This window comes from Aphanomyces astaci (assembly GCF_000520075.1).
Source record: "Aphanomyces astaci strain APO3 unplaced genomic scaffold supercont1.42, whole genome shotgun sequence".
Lineage (NCBI taxonomy): Eukaryota > Oomycota > Saprolegniomycetes > Saprolegniales > Verrucalvaceae > Aphanomyces > Aphanomyces astaci.
The window spans coordinates 399,517-409,705 of record NW_009798305.1 but is presented as its reverse complement, the minus strand read 5'-3'; the positions used below and the strand labels follow the sequence as shown (position 1 = coordinate 409,705).

General features: G+C 48.2%; 6 protein-coding genes across 6 annotated transcripts in view; 3 read left to right on the top strand and 3 right to left on the bottom strand.

Moving 5' to 3' along the window:
* H257_12726 (hypothetical protein) overlaps positions 1–1,102 on the bottom strand; it is a gene marked incomplete at both ends in the record, with an annotated part of 3,974 nt that extends 2,872 nt beyond the window's left edge. Inside the window, 3 exons of the mRNA XM_009840029.1 lie at positions 451–621; positions 716–934; positions 1,000–1,102. Of these exons, the coding sequence (XP_009838331.1) occupies positions 451–621; positions 716–934; positions 1,000–1,102 (493 nt within the window). The remainder of the gene's footprint in view (positions 1–450; positions 622–715; positions 935–999) is intronic.
* A 781-nt stretch (positions 1,103–1,883) lies between these two features.
* Positions 1,884–3,172, bottom strand: H257_12725 (hypothetical protein; the record flags this gene model as incomplete). Its single annotated transcript, XM_009840028.1, has 1 exon — positions 1,884–3,172. One exon carries the CDS (start codon positions 3,170–3,172, stop codon positions 1,991–1,993), a length of 1,182 nt encoding a protein of 393 aa, XP_009838330.1. The 3' UTR covers positions 1,884–1,990.
* Positions 3,173–3,357: 185 nt separating this feature from the next.
* H257_12724 (hypothetical protein) lies at positions 3,358–4,847 on the top strand. Its single transcript, XM_009840027.1, has one exon. It carries the CDS (start codon positions 3,566–3,568, stop codon positions 4,724–4,726), a length of 1,161 nt encoding a protein of 386 aa, XP_009838329.1. The 5' UTR covers positions 3,358–3,565; the 3' UTR covers positions 4,727–4,847.
* Positions 4,848–6,117: 1,270 nt separating this feature from the next.
* Positions 6,118–6,589, top strand: H257_12723 (hypothetical protein). Its single transcript, XM_009840026.1, has one exon. The coding sequence runs from the start codon at positions 6,176–6,178 to the stop codon at positions 6,503–6,505; it is 330 nt and encodes a 109-aa protein (XP_009838328.1). The 5' UTR covers positions 6,118–6,175; the 3' UTR covers positions 6,506–6,589.
* A 1,475-nt stretch (positions 6,590–8,064) lies between these two features.
* Positions 8,065–8,464, bottom strand: H257_12722 (hypothetical protein; the record flags this gene model as incomplete). The annotated part of the gene is made up of 2 exons (XM_009840025.1): positions 8,065–8,337; positions 8,414–8,464. The coding sequence occupies 2 exons, from the start codon at positions 8,462–8,464 to the stop codon at positions 8,065–8,067; spliced, it is 324 nt and encodes a 107-aa protein (XP_009838327.1).
* Positions 8,465–9,108: 644 nt separating this feature from the next.
* Positions 9,109–10,059, top strand: H257_12721 (hypothetical protein; the record flags this gene model as incomplete). Its single annotated transcript, XM_009840024.1, has 1 exon — positions 9,109–10,059. One exon carries the CDS (start codon positions 9,109–9,111, stop codon positions 10,030–10,032), a length of 924 nt encoding a protein of 307 aa, XP_009838326.1. The 3' UTR covers positions 10,033–10,059.
* Positions 10,060–10,189: the final 130 nt, after the last annotated feature.

Here is a 10,189-nt window from a genome sequence, read left to right as displayed (position 1 = left end):
TATATACATATATATTTTGATGGAATCGTTCAAAAGAATATATATGTATATATTATATATACATATATATTTTGATGGAATCGTTCAAAAGAATATATATGTCTATATTATATATACATATATATTTTGATGGAATCGTTCAAAAGAATATATATGTATATATTATATATACATATATATTCTTTTGAACGATTCCATCAACAGTGTACAATCTTATAAACATGTATTGCAAAATTGGGTTCTTGGTCCTTCAGGGGTGTGATGATATATATACTCATATCTCGTAGGACTACAAGGGTATATGAATGATGGTCGAGAACGATTCCAAAGGAATGCCTACATATATATATATATAAGTAAAACGAGGTCGTGTCATAAATGATACCTTTTGGATGGATTTCAAATGTAGTATTATAGTCGACAGTATGAATGTATATATTGAGGACGCACCAAGGACCAGAGCCATTTTGTACGTTTCAATCGCTTCGTGGGTGGCCCCCAGTTGCATGTAGCTGGTCGCGAGGTTGTTGTACACGTCTGCAAAGCGGGGGTTGAGTTTAATGGCGCGCAAGTAGAACTGAATCGCGCCTTGGCTGTCGCCGATCTCTTTGAGGGCGTTGCCTACGGCCATGTAGACCGATCAGAGCATCGTCAATATATCCAGCAACACCAAGAGCATTTCGTCCTATGGAATGGATTCACACGATCAACCTACCAAGGTTGCCAAATGCTTCGGCGAAGTGCGGGTCGATGCGGATGCATTGCTGGTTGTAAAAAATGGCTTCGGAAAAGTTGCGCAGTTGAAAATGCAACGCGCCAAGTAACAACAGGTTGTCCGTGCGCGCCGCGTCGGCCTCGTACAGTTGCTCACACACGATCACGCCATCCTTGTACTTGCCTTGGTTGTAGTGGTGGTGAGCCTTGTCCAACAACTCTGCCCATGATGATGCGTGTAACGAGACCTGAACGAACGAGCGAGTGTGTAAATGTGTGCCTTACCTGCATATTGGTGCAACGTCTGCAGCGGTTCCAACACGTGGTTGTTGTTGATGGTTCCTGTGGTATCCTTGACGCTGGTCTTCTTGCGCAGCGTTGCCTCCATGCTCGACGTAGCTAGCTAGCTAGCTGCTGCTCTTGGATTGAGGCTTGAACTTGTTGGTTTCACTTGAAACTGGCACGACGTACCGACACAAGCGAGACGTTTTTAGCCAATCAGATTGTAGCACAAAAGTTCGTGGGGGACTTCAATTAGTGTGCGAGGTAACTGTACTTTCCATCAGTGTACGAGAATCGTCGATAGGTAAACAAGCACAAAGTGGTCGTTATTGTCCTTTTACCCAAAATATGGACTACTTTTGTGCTGAATCGCCAATTCTATCGATCGATTATTTGTACTGAATTTTGTATGTAAAAAGTTGTCCTGTGTGATTGGTATCACACTTATTAATAGTTGCTGTCAATCTTGATGATGGCTTCCTGCAATCTGATTGGCTAAATCCTTCTGCCGAGTATTCTTCTGTAATACATTTGGTTGTGGTCGATTCATTCTCCATGTTCCAGTTTAGAATAAACACAACAATACTACTACCACGTACTCAATCACAGGAATTCGTTTTATTATTATTTCATACTTGACCAAATGTTGCAAAATATGGACCCTCCTTTGTGTGTTCATTGTTACTGTACTTGTTTGAACCTACCTACAGTGAGCTCAACTGATAGTAGCTGAGCTTTCTCGTAGGAATTATCACATCATTTCCACCATCTGCTGCGATAAACATTCGCGTTTGCAAAATAGCACGTCAACACTATGGGATTCGAGTTTTGTCACAACGTTGTCAGTATGAGTGCCACCGCCGTTTTGAATAATAACGTCCACCTACAGACAGTAACACTAAAACTCTTACGTCGACGTATCAACTAACGGCTAACGTTAGGGGAATTGCCTCAATCTAACTGAACTGGAGAGATGGATTGCCAGTACCGGTAGTTATATGCCCGTGCTGCGCGGCTTCCACAATACAGCATCCTGGGGCACGAGATTTTGGGCGACCAAGTCTGCCACGATGAGGTCGCTCTTCACGCCCAGGTTAGGACAGGTGGAATAGGCTGCGTGGTGCAATGCTATGACGGCATCGTCCTCGACGGCAAGCACGGGGGACCCACTGGACATGGCCTGCGTGTCCAAATAATACTCGGCTTCAAAGGCATTCAGTCCAGTGACCACGGCCCGCCCCGTGGCCGTTTTGTCTGAAATGCGTTTACCCCATGCTTGGGGGTGCTCGACAATGTAAATGGGCTCGTTGATTTCTGGGCCAGTCGCGCGGAGCTGGAGGTACCCGTACTTGGTCGCGACGTTATTGTTGTTGTTCCCCGGGCTGTGGTTTCCGCTGGGGCGAAGTTGAATCAACGTGTAATCGAGTGCTTTGTTTGTATAAATAAACACCGCGGCGTCGCCGCGCCACGCGTCGCCAACGCACGCCAGTTGCCGCATGCAGTTCTTGTCCTGGATCGACTGCGGGCATTTCGATGTTTGCGCCATAAACTCGATGCGAAGGCCGACGATTTGCGATGCATCTTCGATGCAATGGTTGTTGGTCACGAGGTGGCCTTCCGACCCGAGCAGCCACCCCGTGCACCCGGTGAGGACACCCCCTTTGTTGATCACAAGGCGTGCCACCGCGTTCGATTTGTTGAACATGGTCGGTGCCGACATGCGGTAGCACACTGCTTCTTGCGTTCGATCGAGTCCGCAGACGGCTTCGTTTGTGGGGGGCCGGGCCAGCTCGGACGTGTACCCGCTGACCTGGACGCAAGAGGATGGCGAGTGCGCATTGTTTTCTGGTGCTACAACAAGAGAGACTTCCACGCGTGTGGACGAGATGGGCGGCGCGTCAAACGGTATGCCAAGGGATTCGTTGGCAAAGAGGTACACTCGCGGAATCGTCGAGTCGTCGACGGATCGAAGGACGACGTAGTCATTTGGGGCCAACGAAAACGCCGAAAACCGGAGAGCCAGGAACGCCGACGAATACGGATTGGACGAGATCACGAACGTGGAGGACGACACCGCGACGTTGGTGCAGCCTAGCGTTCGACGCTCAGGTACAAATGAACTGTGACCTGTCACAGCCAGTGTACACCACAACAACGCGATCACGTGTATAACCATCGACTATTGAAACGATCGGTGCTGACTCGAGGTGGAATACGTTTTGTCGTGGTGTTGCGTGGCAGTCGTCCATCACACAAAAATAATCTCGTGCCAGTGAAACGGTTTGTGCTGTAAATAGATTAGCTGCTTCCAACTTGCATGCCACGAACGGGATTGGCTACATCTGGAGCAAAAATGCCTGTATTTTATCCAATCAATATCGTACTACTGACTACATCGGTGCAGGAGAAGGTTCTTTTACTCTGCCTCCGAGATTGGCGCCCCCCCAAGCAACCTGGACATTTTACGATGCGCTGACCCCTCCTCACGAACGCCCTGGCGTAACGCTCAACGTCCCCTCTACAGTCGCTCGCATGCCATCATCATGTGTTTCATTTTCCAACTTGCGTCATGCAAGTATCATTCCTAGCCCTCTTATGGGCTACATTCGTTGCTATGGTCGCGTTCGCAGACGTGGTACCGTTGTCGTTTGGAGTTGGATGTGACCACGGAAGGTATCCATTCCAAATGCAACGGGGGTGCTTCAAGCCCGCCTTTGAGCGTGAAATCGACAACGGCGGCGACAGCTTCATCATTGTTCGCTTCAGCGATTTCAACTTGCCACCCAAGGACTATGTCCTCTTGCGGTCTGTCGACACGGGCGAAACGGTGAAATTGTCTGGGGCGGAATATCATGGGGCGTTCGACGCACCCAGCGTCAGCGGCTCCCGCCTGCGCCTGGAATTGTACACCAAAACCAACCTCGTAGGAAGCTACACCACGAAGTCCCCCTGCACGGGCTTCAGCGTCGTCGGGTACACGTCCGTGCTGCAAAGCCCCCCCACTCATGAAGCAGTATGTGGGGGGAACGTCGAGCGCACCCAAGAAGCCGCTTGTTTCAATTACTCGCCCATCATGAACGCCCGATCCAAGGCCGTGGCGCGCCTCGTGATCAACAAGGATGGCGCGCTCACTGGGTGCACGGGCTTTTTACTCGGTTCAGAGGGTCACTTTATCACCAACAACCATTGCATTAGCAACCAGGACCACGCGTCGAAGACTCGCTTTGAGTTTATGGCGCAAGCGATGGCGTGTCCGTCGAAAGTCGGCGATTTGGTATGCGACCGCCAACTGGCGTGTCCAGGCGACGTATGGCGAGGCAACGCCAAGTTTATGTACACGAACGAGTATTTAGACTACACGATCGTCCAATTAGATCGCGCCGTGGTGGCCAAGTATTCGTACTTGAAGCTCCGGATGGCCGGTCCGAACATTGGCGAGCCCATTTACGCCGTGCAACACCCCCAAGCGTGGGGAAAACGCATCACTGACAAAACCGCGTGGGGGAAAGCTACAGTCCAATCCACGACCAACCTAGAAGCGTCATACCTGTTGGACACGCGACCCATGGCCAGCGGCTCCCCTGTGTTGAGTTCCACCGACCACGCCGTAGTGGCGCTCCACCACGGCAGCCTCACAGCCAACAAGTGCCCGAATTTCGGCATCCGAAGCGACTTGATTGCCAACGATTTGCAAGCGCTCAATATGGTGCCATGGACAGCGTTTACATAAGACCACTGAAGAAAAACCTGGGTGGAAAATGTATATATATATAGATACAATGGATCGTGCATTGGAACACGCTATAGAAAGGCACGCACCGCCGCAATGCTAATTCGTATACAAATGTGCATATATATATTCACGCGGGTTGTGATCATGGAATGGTAAAGTGGGGCGTAGAGGTTCTTGGTGCCGTCGTGAATATGCACACTGGATTTTAATGGTATGACTGGGACATTATTGACAAGGTATATCGCATATCGCACTCAGGCTAGATTTCTTTTCACGTTTGACCTGCTGGTAGACTTGATCATTGCAGCAAGATCATTTCGACTATATATAGACCGGTTGTTCGTGGTGTACCAGACAATTTTATTATATCGCTGATGTTGCTCAAGGCTCCATTGAGGGAAGGGTTTCGACATGTCTTGGTCATTGGATTGTAACTAACCAATTACGGTACAGTACCCCATTTCCACATCCTTACAGTTAAGCATGCATCGTGTTCCGTAAAGGAATGGCGAAGGCTGTTGGTAGTGGACTGTACTTGTCAGCTAGATGTCAGCTAGAAAACGTTCGTCCATTGAAAAATTGAGCATTTTGACATGGAACTACTAATTTAAGAGTTGCCGAGTACGCTATGGCTATCACAGACCCTACCGTGCTGCTCATACACATGAAGAGCAATACATTTATATCCCAACTTGACAGTGAGTTACTTCATTGTCAAATTGCAAATTGTGACCTTTGAAGTTCTCAAATGGAAAAATCTGATTGGTCCTCCAAGTTGTCAATTAGACCTCTTGTTGTGTGACGTCGATTGGTCATCCTGAGTATGTCCCAGGGACAAACACTTTGTCCCAGGGACAAACACTTCCGTCAAGATTATACAGCGAAATCTGTACGTGCTATTTTGAATGCTCCGGAGTCTCATAAGCTACTTCCGACTATAAGTACTGTGTACCGCGCACTACATACAACGTATACTACAGTACTCTGTCAATGTGCCACCAGTGGTGGTTGGGCTTGCCTCGTAGTACTACGTAGTACCAGTAGTATGATGGTTTTCCATCTGGCTTCTCAGAATGCGTCAGGGTGTATTTCCCATTACTACGTTGCGCATCCGAGGTGTATATCCCGATTAGATGTGTTTTTCCCACCGAAGTTGAAATCACAGCACTACATTAGTCAAACTGTAGCAAGTAGTACTAATCGATCAGAGGACATCAAGTAATACTTCCTGGCCTGCCGTGCTGGTTAGTATTCTTGTGGTTGATGTGTTTTTGTTCAATACTACGTAGTACTACGTAGTAAGTACTACCTAACTATGACGTACTACTTCGAAGTACACTGTAGTAGTATTCAAGTTGAAGTTGCGGCCAATGTGTATTTCCCATGATTTTGCCTTGAGTTGACGGTTTATGTTCAGAACAACCAAATTCCAGCACGAGTCTTGGTATGGACGTCGTTGGCTCGGCGGCGAATGTGATGCAGTTGTCTGCCGCGATGGACACTGCTGTGCATCTCGAGGCCGTCGTGTATGTGCTCCTAGGCGCCGGCCTTATGAGCGTGTACGTATACGTTGTCTCCCGAGTGGACAGAATGATGCAACGGAAGCAGTTCGCAGACCGGATGACAACGTACGGCCAAGCGCTGCGAGAAGACCGGAGGATTCGCGCGGAGCGTTTGCACCGCATGGAAGCGATTCTCGAGGAAGACAGCTACGACGAACGTGACGTCGACGATCCTGGCAACGACATTGCTCTTGTTCGCATGGTGCTTAGCTAATGTGTTGACTCTTTCGTGCAAAGCAAAACACGCACGTCATGACAGCAATCTGTGCTGCTTAACTTATTAATTGAAATGTCATGGTATATATTTCCGGTCTTCTGGCCGTTCATGACCACAGTCAATTGCGACACTGTTGTAGTGCATGTGTACATAGAGGCAGCTACATTGGCCTACTCTTTTCAGGGCGACGTATGGGGCGTGTATATGTTGGCTATCCCCATATCACGATGCCATGTATGTCTTTATTACGGCCACACATGGACAAAAACTTGGCTTTAAGGCTGCTGGTGTGGATGCCATGGCATTAATTATTCTTCTGTCAGAAAAAGGCAATTCTGCCAGGCAAAAGATATAATTCTCGAAAATAGTGTATCTGGACGACTCGATAATTTGCCCAAATTACGCGAGAAATAAATGCGCCGATATTTGGTGGTAATTTTTAGATATTTCATGCCGAACATATTCTTTCAGTTTTGATGATGGGAACTCTGAAGTACAAGAAAAAGCTAGTATGATTTGTAGAGGGATTGACTATCACCCACGTCGGAATATGCCGACTTTGGTTTGTTGCTGTTTTAGATCGAGATGAAATCCAACAAGACCGTTCCCTATCGCATACACAAGATCAAGAACGTGACGATATACCCCTTCTCCATGTACTGGATGGACCTTCACTGCTTGAACCGCCAGACACACTTGACGACGAGGTACAGGGTATGGGAAAACGTATTTTGACGAAAAAACTAATTGGCAATAAATTAAATAAATTAATAGATTGTGAGAGGCTGGAGAATTACAATAATTGATTTTTGTGGATCGAGACGTCGAATCAAACACTGCCGGTATATTGGTGGGCTTCAGCGGCAATATTTGTTCAATTACTCCCGAGTACTAGTATGTGCTAGTGTACAGAGAACCCCGGAAATGTCCGACCCCCCCCAAATATCCGACCCCCCCAAAATATCCGACCACCTGTCTAAATTGATGTAATTTTATTCATCGTCGACGCACCAATAAAAAAGTAATGAATATTATTACTCTGGCGACATCCCCATACAAAATTTGCTGTAACCCCTGTCGGATATTTCCGGGGTTCTCTGTAATCGGATACTTATCTGTAGTTTACTATCGGAGGAGAAACTCATACATTATGCAAGGTGACCTGTAAAATAATATTCACCAATTGTCCACGCCAACAATTAGAACAAATAATACATGTTTCCCTTACTCTAGTTGGAATTCAACGGCATCGATCGACATGGTGAATCACACCGTGACATCTTTGGGGAAGATAGAAATATTAATGATTGGTGCGTCGTGGATCTCGAAATACTTCGACGAAGCCGATGTGTGTATCGACCGGAACGTTCGCGTATCGTTGGTGGCCCCAGACACTGTGGCTCCACGCAAGCCCCTCAAAACCCCAACCATGGAGTCAACGTGCAGAGCTCGAGGGAATTCGCTGACGTGACGTGGCCGACGTCATACATATAGTGCCGGATGCATAGCTTGCTCTTTTAGCCCAGTACCTGTCCGTTGCATCGAAGTGTTTCGAATCAATCGAGCAAGGGACCGTCGCTGCCCGGGTTCACGTGGTCGCCCGGATCCTTGTCTGTGTCTGCTCCCTGTTCAATTTCAACGCGAAGCTTCAAGTGGTCGAATACGTCAAGGGGAAATATGTCAAGGCGCATGGGGAGTTGGAGTTTGTATTTCCGTCCGGGGGGCAGACTGTGTGCATTACGACGATAACGAAAGAAGATATGCAGCAAAGCATGGCGCATGTGTTTCTGGGATGTGAGGTGCAGGCTGTACTTGGCCACCTCCACTAACTGTTTCCGATGTACTTGTGCATAGCTTGAACGTCAAGATCGAATTTGACGAGTACAGTTTGTGCGTTGGGCCAACTCGACCCGACTTGGCATCGCTTGGGATCATTGCGGGCAAGTTCTCCGTCATGCTGATGGATGACAAAGTAGTAGTAGGTACAGTACCGTAGTCATGGATTGGTAGTTCTTCGTAGAATAGCCGATTGGTATATCTGGATGACAATCACATAACGTTACCATCCTTCCTGCAAGCAGCTGTAGCACCTGCTGACTAAGTAACGTTATTTAGAGATCCATGACACACCAAGCATTAATAATCTCTTTTCCCTAATGGTGTCCAAGGCAATTGTCTCCATATGCAATTCGCCATGTCGATCATTGCCCCGTTGTACTCCAGATCAGGACATTCAAACGGTAGCGTTAACGGTTAAATAGCTTCAAGACCTCCATACACGATGTTCACATTGATAACATCGTTGAGGGCAACTCAACTATGAACAGCAAGACATACCAAAGTCGACATATTCGGAAATGTCCGTTGGTTGATTAAGCCTTTTCCCACGTCAACGGTAAAGTTAGGTTGATATCCTTTTCCTGTGAACTGTGAAGTAAGGCTGATAGATTCTAATAAAAGGAATTGGCAACCTACGACCATTTCCGAATATGCCGACTTTGGTATGTGCTGTTGTTGGCGACGGACGCCCGCCGTTCTCAGTCGAGGTTGGCGCGAACAGGACTATTCATGTCCTCAAGAAGGCCATCAAAGAAAACATCATGTACGGCGATTTTGCTCATACCCTAGACCTGTACCGTGTGAATGGCCTGACAGCTGACGAGGATGGACGGTGTGAGTACCACGGAGCAACGATCGACATGACGAATTGTTCCCTGGAGACGTTTGGTGCAGACAAAAAGGTCATGCCTGCTGCATATTGGGTCTCGTACTTCTTCAATCAAGATGATGAGCCTATCGACCGGAAGGTTCATGTATTGGTGGTGCTCCCAGACGCAGTGGTTCCACGTGTAGCCCCCGCAGATCCCAACATGCCCCTCCAAGTGTTGCGAAGATCAAGGAGGGGTCCAATCGACAATGGCCCTGCTGCCCATAACACCTCGTCGATTGCATTCGCTGAGGTGACGTGGTCGCAAGTGCGGAGGGTGTTTCAGCCGACACCGTACATCCAACCATACAAGCCCCTGCCCGATGCACAACTTGCCTCGCTAGCCCAATATCTGTCGGTGGCATTGAAGTGCCTCGAGCCGATCACTCATGAGAACGACGCTGCCCGAGTTCACGTGGTCGCCCCGATCCTTGTCTGCGTGTGCTCCCTGTTCAACGGCGACGCGAAGATTCAAGTGGACGAATACGTCAAGGGGGTATATGTCAAGGCGCACGGGGAGTTGGAGTTTGTGCTTCGACGGGGGGACAAGACTGTGTGCATTACGACGGTAACGAAAGACAATATGTCTGCAGGGATGGCGCATGTGTTGCTGGGGTGTGAAGTGCAGGCTGAACTTGGCCACCTCGACCAAGTGTTTGGGATTGTGACCGACTGCCTCCGATGGAACCTTCTGCGTAGCTTGAACGGCGTGATTGAACTTGACGAGTGTACCCTGGCCGTTGGGCCCACTGGTCCCGACTTGGCATCGCTTGGGATCATTGCAGGCAAGATGTACGCCATGCTGTCGGATGATTAAGCAGTAATGGATGTATCTTCGTTGTGATGCTAACAAGTTAGTTGGTGTAGTGATATTATTTGTATCAGTTCTCGGACTTATATGGTAGTGTGAGGTGTGCGTTTGCTTAATTAATTGTGTCCTTTGCCCTACTATGCCGAACAAGCTAGCAAGATGC

Coding starts and splice junctions, on each gene's coding strand:
- H257_12723 (XM_009840026.1), top strand. CDS start 6,176: ATGGACGTCGTTGGCTCGGCGGCGAATGTGATGCAGTTGTCTGCCGCG.
- H257_12724 (XM_009840027.1), top strand. CDS start 3,566: ATGCAAGTATCATTCCTAGCCCTCTTATGGGCTACATTCGTTGCTATG.